The 13,282-nt window shown below is 46.3% G+C and overlaps 2 protein-coding genes across 2 annotated transcripts; one reads left to right on the top strand and one right to left on the bottom strand.

The window, feature by feature from the left end:
• Positions 1-87: 87 nt before the first annotated feature.
• fam217ba (family with sequence similarity 217 member Ba) lies at positions 88-4,211 on the top strand. Its single transcript, XM_087781401.1, has 4 exons — positions 88-430; positions 500-584; positions 660-721; positions 784-4,211. The coding sequence occupies exons 1-4, from the start codon at positions 327-329 to the stop codon at positions 2,153-2,155; spliced, it is 1,623 nt and encodes a 540-aa protein (XP_087637527.1). The 5' UTR covers positions 88-326; the 3' UTR covers positions 2,156-4,211.
• Positions 4,212-4,253: 42 nt separating this feature from the next.
• Positions 4,254-7,292, bottom strand: ttll9 (tubulin tyrosine ligase-like family, member 9). The gene is made up of 14 exons (XM_087781402.1): positions 7,109-7,292; positions 6,893-6,939; positions 6,606-6,695; positions 6,436-6,547; positions 6,195-6,380; positions 6,065-6,133; positions 5,917-6,007; positions 5,689-5,729; positions 5,541-5,628; positions 5,225-5,283; positions 4,971-5,167; positions 4,627-4,740; positions 4,401-4,522; positions 4,254-4,341 (listed from the first exon to the last, which is right to left on the bottom strand). Exons 1-14 carry the CDS (start codon positions 7,121-7,123, stop codon positions 4,262-4,264), a joined length of 1,311 nt encoding a protein of 436 aa, XP_087637528.1. The 5' UTR covers positions 7,124-7,292; the 3' UTR covers positions 4,254-4,261.
• Positions 7,293-13,282: the final 5,990 nt, after the last annotated feature.

Below are 13,282 nucleotides of genomic sequence, written 5' to 3'. Positions count from 1 at the left end.
CCATGATGCAACACTCTACTACGTCAGCCCTGCGTCAAGCCAGTCAGCAGCAGGTAAACAAACCAATCTGACAGTAAAGAAGGCGTCTGTGGTTCAGCTCTCGTACATGTTTGATGATGTGACTCCAGAACCATCTCCTGGAAACACTCGACAGAAAACATCTGTAGTTCGACTCGAGCCTGAACGCGCGTGCGCTCCAGGACGTGATGGACTGTCTTCTCGCGGAAAATGGTGTTTGTCGGTTCGTTTCCAGCGGTGATCGCAGGGATGTGGGCTGGCGTCTGTAGCTGCAGGGTGGTCGTCAGAGGGGATCCTCGACCCGCATCATGGGGCCCATCATGCAGGAGCGAAGCGCGTCCACGACCATGAAGCGCGTCGAGTCCAGAGACAAGATCCGCGCGAACACGGAGAACACCTGCGCAGGAACCAGGTGAGTGTTTCTCTGCTGCTCACCTGCGAGGCTCACCTGCACGCGTGGATCTGACGTCACGTGTCTCAGTTCAAAGCAGGGCAACAGGATGAGGCGAGCAGTGGAGAACGGACTGCAGGGTCAGGATAAGGACACACTGACGCCCGCGCACAGAGTGAGTGGATCATCATCCTAATGTTCCTCATGACTTCACCCCTGAAGGACACTCAAGATCTCGCTCTCTCTGCAGGCTCACAACAAGAGGAGCAGGTTGAAGGCCGGCGCCGACGGGAACACGAGCAAACTCTCAAGGTGTGTTTTCATGACCCTCACTTCACTGAACCCTAACGGCTGTTTTCTGTCTCCCTCTCCAGCCCCGTGGACGAGGCCAATGTGAGACCTCAACTCCGGCAACACAGGAAAGAAGAGAAAAGAGAGAAGACGACGCTCTGCAGCGTGGAGCTGCTCCAGGGCCGCGGCGCCAAGAACCGTCGAGCGCTGTCTCTGCCCATCTCCCCCATCTCAGGCCTGAGACACATGCAGATCCAGCCCCTCGTGCCCTCTCAGGTCCCCCCTCCTGAAGCCTTCCGGAGGCACTACACCCAGAAGGAAGACGACACTGACAGCGCCAGCGATCTGTCCGACTCCGAGAGACTTCCTGTCCTGCCCTCGCCCTGCACGCCCTGCACCCCCCCTCACCTCAACCTCCGAGCCGAGGTCATCAACACCAATGATTTTCCTGCAGACATCCCGGGACCTCCAGGTGCCGTCGGCGAAGAAGAAGAAAGTAAGGAACCCGTCTACAGTTACCCAGACTTCCTGCCGCCTCCCTTCAACAGCTGGAGTCTTCGACAGCTGGCGGTCTTTCTTCACACGGACGGTCGCGGAGCTCCTCGGCCGAAACCCGTCGGGCCCTTGGAGAAGTATCTGGAAAGACTCCTGAAGCTGGAGTGGCTGCAGATTCAAACCATCAACGCGGAGAACAGTCGTCCACCGGGCAGCCGTCCGAGACCCCAGAGCTTCCCCTCGTCCACTCCCCCACAGAGACCCCACACAGCCCCGTCCTCCCGACTCAACTCCCCGAAAGGTTTTCGTCAGAGCCAGAGATCTTCTCCGTTCGCGCCCGTCAACAACCCTCCGTCACCTGCAGCCTCGGCAGCTCACCAGCCGCTCTCCCGCCTGCCGGCCTGCCCTCACTGCCACAACCGCTTCCCCATCTGCAACGGAAGCTGCTCCTCCTACGCCTACCAGCGCCACTCCAGACTCAGCCCTCTGCTGGAGCGCAGGGCCAGACCCGGGGGTCCGGTGAAGAGGAGCAGCAGCGAGACCAGAGAAAGTTCAAAGGAGGTGAAGAGTCCAGGAGGACGAACCCCGGTCAGCCCCTCGGCAGCCAAGAGTCACATCAGACACATGCAGGCCACCGGTAATGCTCGTAAACCGACGCCGGAACCTGCGACCAACCCCGGCGCCAGAGGTCCGGTGAGGAGAAGTCGCGTCCGAGCCAGCTCTGAGACGGACGTGAAGAAGGAAGCCGCAGGGGTCAAGGCCACGGCCGCTGCCGACAAACGTGTCTTGGTGAAGAAGGAGGCGAGCGCGTCAAAGAAGGACTGGCCGAGGACGGAGGCAGGAGGTCAGAAGTCGTGCGTGAGAAGAGTCACGAAAGAGCAGCAGCCGCTCGCGAGCAAAGCCTCTCTCAGCACTAAACTAAATGGAAAAACTAAAAACGTGCAATTTGTCGCCAAGTGACAGCGTCTGTGCTTCAAAGCCTCTGCTTGCTTGTTGTGTGATACTAACAACTGTTGTGCGTCCGTCTTACTAGAGACTGCAGCTTCTCAAAGGTGAAATATAACAGTCCAAGTTACTCTATAAGAGCATGAAACATGTACATGTTCATTCCATTCAGAAGACTGAAAAACGACAACAACTTTGAGCCCAGGATTTGAAAAGTCTGTGAATTTATACAAGTTATAATGCAGCTGAAAACTCAAGATGATGCTTTATTGTTCTTGCAAAAAACAACTTTACAGCAGCAATGTTTGAAAGTAACTTAACTCATTCATGGTTTAATATCCAGTGAACATTACAAGAACGTACAAGAGACAATAACGTATACATGGTATACAATCAGCAGACAAAAGACTTCAACATGAGGTCATAAGACATCACTTTCATTCCCTCCAACATCCTCTTTAGGAAGAAAGAAGCTTCTCTGGATAAGATCTTAAACATGAAGCTCAAATGTAAATAGAAATGATTGATATTTCTCTCAAACGTTCTTATAAGTTTGCCCCACGTAGACGAGAGGTTCCTCATAACACTTGTTAGTTTCAGAAACCATGATTGGATCATTTCAGTGCTGATCACATCCATCCTTGCACAGAACCAGGTTTAAAGAACGTCTCAATCGTGAGTTTCTCTCTGTAACAACTGCACCTTATTTGTTATTGCACAGTTTGCACATGTTGATCATGCAAACTCATCAGATGAAAGCTAAACGTTCTAAAGTCATTTCTCCCTAAAGCAACAGTCATGTCTGGATCACCTGTAACTCAACAATATACCTTAAGTCGCTGTGATGATACTTGTGAATGACTAAATCTCTATACAAGTCAAACTTTCCTGCTCCAGGTAGAATTTTAGATATTGGAATGTATTTGTTTATTTAAGAATCATTTGGTGCTTTGATGGACTTTTCAGTTCTTGGCTGCTCCTGTGATTGTCCTTCTGTTCTTTTACTTTTGCTTTCAAGGGCTTTTCATGTCTCAACAGCTGAATGATCGTCTCCAGTCGACTGTATTTCGCGGGGAGCTGAGCTCTTCCTACCATTGAGGACTGTATGATGTTTGCTACAAATGTAAATGCATATTTTTCCAGATTTTATATGCCATAGTTATATTTATGGATAAGTGTTTGTTGTTGGATTGTGTTCATCGCGTTTCGTGTTTAGAGTGTTGAATGTGATTTGTCTGCCGTGATATCCGACGCTGCTCAAAGACTAGTTGAAACTCGGGTTGGTAAATACAAATATGGGTCGTTTCAAACTTCTATATCATTTTTAAACTCCACTGCATACTTGAAAACATGGTTTACATGGTGTCTTATCGGTTTCATGTGATGGACGAGGCCACAGAGTGACGTGTGTCATGAGTCCAGCCCGTGTTACGTGTCAAAGCCATAAACAGGAAGTCAGAGGAACAGCTGTTATTATAAACGTACACTTCGACATGCACGTGAAGGCGGCGTGTACTTCTCAATGTTGAATGCAAGTATTTGTAAAGCATAAAAATAAATGTTTTGAACCAAAACAAATTGAGTTTTGTTGAAGACTAATGATGATTTGTGTGTGTTGTTCATGGTTTCGATGGACATGAGTGACAGCGAAAACACTTTTTAAATGACAGTTAAAGCTTTCTCTCCTGGTGTAAGTGTGGAAGCATAGGAACCATTACTTAACTTATATCTCTAAAGAATCATAGCACATTTCTTGTTAGAGAGAGAAGAATAGACACAATTCTTCACATATTTGTTGCAATAAAAACTGAAGCAAAGCCTTTATCATTAGAAGTTGATCAAATGAAGCATCATCTGATCATCTCCTGGAAAGTGAACTATTGTAATGGATTCACCAGTCTCATTGAAAAAAACAAATAAATTAATATTATATGATGCCAAAATGGCTACTAAAGGTTTTTAGTAGATCGTGGCAGAAAAGATAATTTAAAGAACCTCTGAAGATTCAGACTTTGCATGAACTTTCATTGACTCTCAGAGTTGTCGAGTGTGTTTGTGACGATACAACGGTGGCTGAAAGTCACATTACCGTTCATAAGGTAGGGAATCAATACTTGGAAATCAACTTGAAGAAGTCGGCTTCTGACAGGGAAACGGATTGAAGAGGCGACGAAGCTGCTTGTCTCTGTCGTTGGTGCATCCTGGTGACAGTCGACATGTTAACATTTTCATTTGATCCTCCTCACATCACATAGTTTACCCAGGTGTGTGTTGGAGGTAAGTGTGCTGCTCAAGGTTTTGTGCTGGACGTCCTCTTTGTAGACCGGACCGTCGTTCCACATCAGATCAAAACCTCCCACTCTTTTCTCTTTGCTGGTCAGTCTGAGGAAACGAAGGAAACAAAATATATGAATATTTGATCCTTGGTATTTCATTTATGATTGATTTCAAATGGATATAATCTGCAGTAAATACAAGTCTGTTACCGTCCCTCCATGTCGACAACATTCAGAGTGTCGTCCAGCAGCCTGCACTTCATCTGGTAATCCTCTCGACTGCTCGGTGTGTGTGACGGAGACGCATTGACTTCTATTAACCACCTTGAGATGAAAACCAACAGCGTGACACATTAAACACAGTAAATACTAGTATTATTTTCTAGTTCTATTAGTAGTATTCCTAATGAAACCCAACAGCATCTAGTTTTCGCGACAAACTGTATCTGCCTGGTCAGTACCTGGAGAACCATCATCCCAAGATTGTTTGTGTTTCAACAGACGCATGGATTCCTTCTTAGATCTACTATCACTCAGCGTGTTCATGGACTCACGGCTTGAGGTTCCGATCCAACAGAATGTCGTATCCGTAGAGTTCGAAACAGTGTTTGTCGTTGATGATGACCTTCTGGACGCTCAGCAGACTGCGGACGAAGATGTTGTCCATCTCTTTGAACAAGGTTTCCACGGTGGTCCGGCCGTGTTTGGCGCTCAGGTAACTCCGCAGCTGCTGCATCTGCCACTTACATCCCTGCCACACAAATAGTTTCCTCACAAAATCAAGTATTTGGCTGAAAACTTGACTCACCTTCTCAGGGTCATAGTCAGGTGCGGTTTTCTGAATAGCAACATTGGTGAGGTGCATGTCTGGCGTGGAATGAAGGGAAAGAACGATGCAAACATATTGAATTTAAACAGGAAATTAAAAACAATCCAAATAAATTGAAGATAAAACCTTAGAATTAAACTGTATAGACATAAGTTAGCATCAAGTGGATAGACTTTCTTTTTCTTCTATAAATCACAGTGAAAGTGTGATTTAAGATGAAGCAGATGATAAAGTTCATCGCTGCGACGTTTTAAATCTTAACCCTACAACAAAGCATCATGGGTAAAGAGGATACATCTGTCATCGATGCTACTGGGGGAGTAGCGGGTGTTGGAAATGCGGGCAAAGCCGTCGCGATAGAGCCAGGCCTTCAGCGGGACATACTGAGGAGCAGAGGTGGAGTCAGAAGTGGATCAAGATGAGATCATGACTCAGTGACAGACCGATGTTACCAGGACGTAAACTCTCAGATCAAACTTTCTTCCTGTGAGGACACAAGAAGAAGCTGATAAAATAATCAATACAAGTGATTCAAAGACATCAGATGTAGAGTAAACGTTCAATTGAAAACATCTACGGCTCGTAAGTTGTTCAGCTGACGTAGCTGACTCCAGTGAACTAGAAGAAGATTCATGAATGAAATAAAATCAATCATTTGATCAATACATTACCATTGATCAAGTAGGGATTCTCGATATATCGCTGAGCAACATAACTTTCCACAGGCACGACTTCTTTGTCCTCGTCTGATCGGATCCCGTTCTGTGGAAGCAAACACACGACGGGTCATCAGGCCGCGACAGTCAGGAGCAACATTACCCTTTTCCAGTCCATCACGTCCTTCAGTTTGCGGAACAGAAAGATCCCTTTTCCTTGAGACTTGGCCACCTTCATCAAACAAGACTTCCTCAATTGAAGGAGATGTTTCACGAACACGTGTGTTTCTCACCGGCTTCATGATCCAGATGTTGCCCGGCGTCCGTTTGAACTCCTCCACAAACACGTGGTACTCGTTGGGCATGGCGAAGGTGCACGGGAAGAAGTCACAGCTGCGAGCCTCCGACGCTCCGTCTTCTCGCTCCAGTTGTTTCCGGTATCGTTTGAGGTTTTTCACCATGAGGTTCTTGCGCGTCAACTGTAACAGAGCGACACTGAAGAACCTCTGAGCCTGGGTTCACGTCCACACTCACCTCGTAATGATTGCGGAAGTGGTTGATTCTCATGTGTTCCTCCAGGTACGTGTGGTCGAAGCTCTCCCTCAGCCATCCTATCTCACACCAGTAGAAGTCCCAGTCCTCGTCGCTGAAACCAGGTCCAGATATAAGTGAGCGACAAAACCAGGAGGCGCCGTCGCTCTCACTCTTTCACTTCAATCCAGCCCGGTCTCTGTCGGAGCACGTCCAGGATGGTGTTGTGAAGGCCACACTTGAAGTAGATCGTCTTCTCCTCCCTAAAGACCGACATCTTAGTGTTGATGAGCTTCAACGTTAAATAACATCGTCACGTTCAAATGTTTCTCTTCTGTTTCCAGCAACAGAACTTTGACCTTCTGCTTTTCTTGACAATGAACTCAAACTAGCTTTGAAGAAACACTTGACATGTAAAGCTCGTGACCATGTGGACAATAAGGAGAACATCATGTCTCACCCGTCGTCGTTTCTCGAAGAGTCTGAAGAACTTCTGTTTCCAGATGTCTGGAGGGAAATAAACAAACTTCATGTTAGCATGTTAGCATGTTAGCATAACAAACAGCCACGCTAAGCTAACAGACTAACATCTGGATACTAGTTTGATTAAAGTGTCAGCAGCTCGTGTTTATGTGTTTATTGAGCATCAACACCAACATGAAGCAGGAGTCTTTACCTTGGACTTGGACATGAGTGCTCACACTGAGAGATGAAGCAACAAGAAAGTGGATCAGGACGCGACAACCGTTGTCATAGTAACCGCGACAACAACATGGATCGACGAGCAGTCGATGAGTCGTTAGATCAGAAACATGTTTCTTGACAGATCCTGGCACTGAACAGTCACTTCTGTTGACAGCAGCGACACTGAAAGACCTCAATGTTGTTCCCTGTGACTGATGACGTCATAAAGAAGCTGACAGGTTTGAAACAATAGTAAAGGAACATATATTGTAGCTGATTTGAAAGACAGAATAGAACAGTGCAAATCTAAGTGAATGTGTGAGATATAAACAATGTTTAAATACATCTCTAATATTAATTTAATTTGAACAAACACACAAATATAATGACTTCCAGTCATTCAGAATCAGAAGAAATCCTTTGTTGCTAATAATGTGTTATGACACGTTATGAAATAAAACAAAATAAAACAACAGCATCTTCTCCATGAGTGATGAAGTTCAAAGGTCAGATGTGAGTCCTAGTTCTATAACACTGTCTACAGACGTCTCTCCTGGTTATTCTAGTGTCATATATTTAAACATCTCATGATTGAAGTCATGACTGAGGTCAAGAAGAGAGTGCAGCCAGGGTGGCGAAGACAGGTGTGTAAATGTGTGTGTTACAACTGTGTGTGTGTGCGTGTGCGTGTGCGTGTGCGTGTGCGTGTGCGTGTGTGTGTGTGTTAGAGGAGCAGCACAAGTGAACGAGAAGATGAAGATCCAGACCTGAAATGATTGATGATTGACAGCAGCTCTGACGAGTTAAACACATTCGTCTCTTGAGTCCAAAGATCTGCTCACCTGGTGACGTCATCACGTTGCCAATAATGACAGGTAATAACACACCGTTCAGTTCTGCCAATGAACCACTTGGTCGCAGCATTTGACCAAAATCTAAAGTTCATTTAAGAAGAAACATCAACATCAGAACCAGAACACGTTTATTTCCAGTGTTAACAATTTGAAAGATACGATAAAAATAATGAAAAAGAAATTAAAATAAATAACAATAAAATAGGAGACTTTACATCAAAGTGAATAATTCGGTCTAAAGTTCTTCAAATGTGTAGAATAAACATCAAAACATTGGAAATGATCGTCTTTCTTCAGCGGTTCTCTCCGGTCACAGTTGTGCGACTGAAGGAACCATCAGCACTTGGACACACCAGGTGTGTGTTCACCTCACATCACACAAACCTCTGTGTTTCATGTGTGATACGAGTCTGGTTCTCTCAGGGATTCTGCCTCAAGAATAATAAGAAGATCGTTTTATTTACTCTCTTGATGTTGAGGGGGGGTCACAAATATCCAGTCACTCCACGTTGACTCAACTATTTCGTTATGTGTGCAGCCTACAGCCTACTCCCATCAGTGTGTGTGAATGGCTGTCAAAGCGCTTTGTGACCCTGGTCTAGAAAGGCGCTATATAAATAGACATTATTATTATTATTATTATTATTATTATTTATACTCATTTTAACTTCCTCCTCAGCAGCCAATCAGAGAGCAGCTGCTGACACATGTGATGAGTCGCGGGTCGAGAACCTTGAGAAACTAAGGTAGTTTTGAAAGAACGCGCTCGAGCTACAATCCTGCCAAATAATGAATGATATCAAATTCGGTTTGTTTTGAAGTCAGAAGCCAGAGCGGAATTCAACTCCCGCTCCGGATGTAAAGGGATCTGACTGTTAAAGTTCACCTCTCATGAGCCTGACCTTTGACCTTCAGTGTTATCTGAGCAACAGTCGTGGACTCTTGAGTTCGTTATATTCACGAGGTCATTGCTCAGAACTTCAGTCTTTATTTCAACGAGGGTTTAAGAACCTGCTCTGAATGACGCACATTCAAACTTGATTGACAGCAGGACGAGACCAACAATTTCAACATGCGTCACATGTTCTAAGCGTGTGAACATACGAGCATCTAAAGACTTGACACTCGACTCCAATGTTGAGTGTCAAGTCATGTGACCTTTTAAACACTTGTGGTTGGCAGTGGTCAGTACCGGCTGAGGTAGAGTTGAACAGTGATGGTGGCGGAAACATGGTTGTGCACGTGAAAGACGTGGTGGTGCACGTGAAAGACGTGGTGGTGCACGTGATAAGACATGGTGGTGCACGTGAAAGACGTGGTGGTGCAAGTGATAAGACATGGTCGTGCACGTGAAAGACATGGTGGTGCACTTGAAAGACGTGATGGTGCACTTGAAAGACGTGATGGTGCACGTGAAAGACGTGGTCGTGCACGTGAAAGACGTGGTGGTGCACGTGAAAGACATAGTCGTGCACGTGAAAGAGATGGTCGTGCACGTGAAAGACATGGTGGTGCACGTGAAAGACATGGTCGTGCACGTGAAAGAAATGGTCGTGCACGTGAAAGACATGGTGGTGCACGTGAAAGACATGGTCGTGCACATGAAAGAAATGGTGGTGCACGTGAAAGAGATGGTCGTGCACGTGAAAGACATGGTGGTGCATGTGAAAGACATGGTCGTGCACGTGAAAGAGATGGTCGTGCACGTGATAAGACATGGTCGTGCACGTGAAAGACGTGGTGGTGCACGTGAAAGACATGGTCGTGCACGTGAAAGAGATGGTCGTGCACGTGAAAGACATGGTGGTGCACGTGAAAGAAGTGGTGGTGCACGTGAAAGACATGGTGGTGCACGTGAAAGATGTGGTGGTGCACGTGAAAGACATGGTCGTGCACGTGAAAGAGATGGTCGTGCACGTGAAAGACATGGTGGTGCACGTGAAAGACATGGTGGTGCACGTGAAAGACATGGTGGTGCACGTGAAAGACATGGTCGTGCACGTGAAAGACATGGTGGTGCATGTGAAAGACATGGTCGTGCACGTGAAAGAGATGGTCGTGCACGTGATAAGACATGGTCGTGCACGTGAAAGACGTGGTGGTGCACGTGAAAGACATGGTGGTGCACGTGAAAGATGTGGTGGTGCACGTGAAAGACATGGTCGTGCACGTGAAAGAGATGGTCGTGCACGTGAAAGACATGGTGGTGCACGTGAAAGACGTGGTGGTGCACGTGAAAGACATGGTGGTGCACGTGAAAGATGTGGTGGTGCACGTGAAAGACATGGTCGTGCACGTGAAAGAGATGGTCGTGCACGTGAAAGACATGGTGGTGCACGTGAAAGACATGGTGGTGCACGTGAAAGACATGGTGGTGCACGTGAAAGACATGGTCGTGCACGTGAAAGACATGGTCGTGCACGTGAAAGACATGGTGGTGCACGTGAAAGAGATGGTGGTGCACGTGAAAGACATGGTCGTGCACGTGAAAGACATGGTCGTGCACGTGAAAGACGTGGTGGTGCACGTGATAAGACATGGTCGTGCACGTGAAAGACATGGTGGTGCACGTGATAAGACATGGTGGTGCACTTGAAAGACGTGATGGTGCACGTGAAAGACGTGGTCGTGCACGTGAAAGACGTGGTGGTGCACGTGAAAGACGTGGTGGTGCACGTGAAAGACATGGTCGTGCACGTGAAAGAGATGGTGGTGCACGTGAAAGACATGGTGGTGCACGTGAAAGACATGGTGGTGCACGTGAAAGACATGGTCGTGCACGTGAAAGAGATGGTGGTGCACGTGAAAGACATGGTGGTGCACGTGAAAGACATGGTGGTGCACGTGAAAGACATGGTCGTGCACGTGAAAGAAATGGTTCTTGGGGTCAGCAGGAGGACACACCTGTCATACCTCACACACCTGGATCACCTGTCACTGATGGAGCTCCTCAGTGAGTGTGTGTTGAGAAGGTCTGAGACATTGTTCTTCATGGAGACCCGCTTGGACGGGATCCTCCCCCACAGACTCCAGGGGGCGCTCCAGGACATATCTGTCCTTATGAGTCTGTTCAATAGTTTCAGCTGCTGGTGAAGGAGATATTGTTCCAACACCTCGCTTCATCTCCTCTCTCCCTCTCAGTGAACTCATCCCCGAGGCTGTGTTGATTGTGGCAGTATAAACCGTGGTTGGATGATGATGGTTCAGGAGTTCTTGCCGCACGTGAACCTGTTCCACTGCAGGACTCGTGGAGCTTCTGTTCAAAGAGTTTTGATAGACGTTACAAACGCTGGTGAAAAACAAACATTATTATGTTCTTGGCAACGTCGCGTGTCGAAATAAAACAGGTGTGAATCGTTCTCTGTCATTACGTGTCGCTCGTGTCGTGTGTTCGTGAAGAAGTCCAGGCTGTGGACCTGGAACGTGGAGGAGCTCGTTCTCCAGCAACATTCTGAACATCCAGCGCCAGTCGTCTGAACACATCCACGCACGGAACTAAATTCTTCCTAACATTTTTACAAAGGAGGAATTTGTGCCTTTGGCATCGCTCGGAGAATGAAACCTGAGAATCAACACGACCTGGTGCTTGTTACTGACCTGCAATTCTGCTCGTCAATCAAGAGAAGGGCAAAGGTCAAGAGGGGGTCGTGTCCACAGGTGTCAGGGATTACACTTCAACTGACCCGTGAGTTGTGTTGTGAAGCTGCAGTGGTTCTGAGGTGAAGGTCCAGAGATGCTGGTGTGGACGATGATGGAAGATCCACAGGAAGAATCAGCTCCTCCCACATGCTTGGGATGTTTGATGGGACGAGGCCTGAGGCAGAAGAAACCCTGACAGAACCAGACTTTAAGTGGCTCATTTATCATCTTATTGAACAGGTTTGAAGTTGTTCAGGCAGTTAAAGCTGAAGCTGAGTCGACGATTAGTTGAAGCTCGTTAGCACGAAGTCGTTAATCTTTAAACATGTTGTATTCTCTACTTTATATATATATATACTGTATACATATATTTATATATATATAGTAAGTAAGTAAGTAAGTAAGTAATATTTATTTATATAGCGCTTTTCGAGACCAGGGTCACAAAGCGCTTAGACAATCAAAACAATACTCAAAAAAGTACATACTTCAAAGATCAAGATAATACTGAGAAAAACACAGGAGTTCGAGAAATTCAAGGAAAAGCCTGAACAAATAAAAACGTCTTAAGATGTTTCTTAAAGGAGTCAGTAGATCATCAAGAGCAAAGAGAGAGAAGATCGTTCCAAAGCTTAGGAGCAACAGCCTGAAAAGATTTCTCTCCTCTGGTCCTGAGCCGTGTGCGTGGAACCATAAGTAGATTCTGATCCACAGACCTCAGAGCCCGAGCTGGGGTGTAAGGCTGGATCAGATCAGTGATGTAAGGAGGAGCCTGACCATGAATAGATCTGAAAGTAAGAACCAGAATTTTAAAGTTGATCCTGAAAGAAACTGGAAGCCAGTGAAGAGTTTGAAGGAGAAATGTGAGTTCTTCTACTAGAGCGAGTCAGAATTCTCTCTGCAGAGTTTTGAATCAACTGCAGACGAGACACATCCTTCTTGTTAAGACATGAAAACAAACTGTTACAATAGTCCAGACGAGAAGAAACAAACACATGGATTATAAGATCCAGATCATGTTCCGACAACATTTTCCTAAGTTTAGAGATTTTTCTCAGTTGAAGGAAACAGTTTCTGGTCAGTTTTCTTCAGTGTCGAACAAGAGACATGTCTTTATCAAATACAACACCCAGGTTTCTCAGGCTCAGTTTGACAGACTGACCTAAGTCACCCAAGTACTGACTCAACCCTGGAATCTTATCATCAGGAGCAATCACCAGAGTATATGTATATATACTGTATATACAGTATATATCTATATCTACAGTATATTTGACGCACCTTCGACGCTCCTTCAACTCTCCTTCAACGCTCCTTCAACGCTCCTTCAACGCTCCTTCAACGCACCTTCAACGCTCCTTCAACTCACCTTCAACTCTCCTTCAATGCTCCTTCAACTCTACTTCAACTCTCCTTCAACGCACCTTCAACTCTACTTCAACTCTCCTTCAACGCTCCTTCAACTCACCTTCAACACACCTTCAACGCTCCTTCAACGCACCTTCAACTCTACTTCAACTCTCCTTCAACGCTCCTTCAACGCTCCTTCAACTCACCTTCAACGCACCTTCAACGCACCTTCAACTCTCCTTCAACGCACCTTCAACTCTACTTCAACTCTCCTTCAACGCTCCTTCAACGCTCCTTCAACTCACCTTCAACGCACCTTCAAC

This window comes from Callionymus lyra, chromosome 19 (genome assembly GCF_982586985.1).
Source record: "Callionymus lyra chromosome 19, fCalLyr1.hap1.1, whole genome shotgun sequence".
Classification (NCBI taxonomy): Eukaryota; Metazoa; Chordata; class Actinopteri; order Syngnathiformes; family Callionymidae; genus Callionymus; species Callionymus lyra.
This window is presented reverse-complemented; position numbering and strand designations above follow the sequence as displayed.

What these genes read in the sequence shown, in the direction of transcription:
- fam217ba (XM_087781401.1), top strand. Translation starts at nt 327, where the DNA reads ATGGGGCCCATCATGCAGGAGCGAAGCGCGTCCACGACCATGAAGCGC. An exon ending in AACACCTGCGCAGGAACCAG is followed by an intron (nt 431 to 499) that starts GTGAGTGTTTCT and finishes CACGTGTCTCAG; the next exon opens with TTCAAAGCAGGGCAACAGGA. An exon ending in CACTGACGCCCGCGCACAGA is followed by an intron (nt 585 to 659) that starts GTGAGTGGATCA and finishes CTCTCTCTGCAG; the next exon opens with GCTCACAACAAGAGGAGCAG.
- ttll9 (XM_087781402.1), bottom strand. An exon ending in ACGTGATGGACTGGAAAAGG is followed by an intron (nt 6,008 to 6,064) that starts GTAATGTTGCTC and finishes TTGCTTCCACAG; the next exon opens with AACGGGATCCGATCAGACGA. An exon ending in TTGGATCGGAACCTCAAGCC is followed by an intron (nt 4,741 to 4,970) that starts GTGAGTCCATGA and finishes TTTCATCTCAAG; the next exon opens with GTGGTTAATAGAAGTCAATG.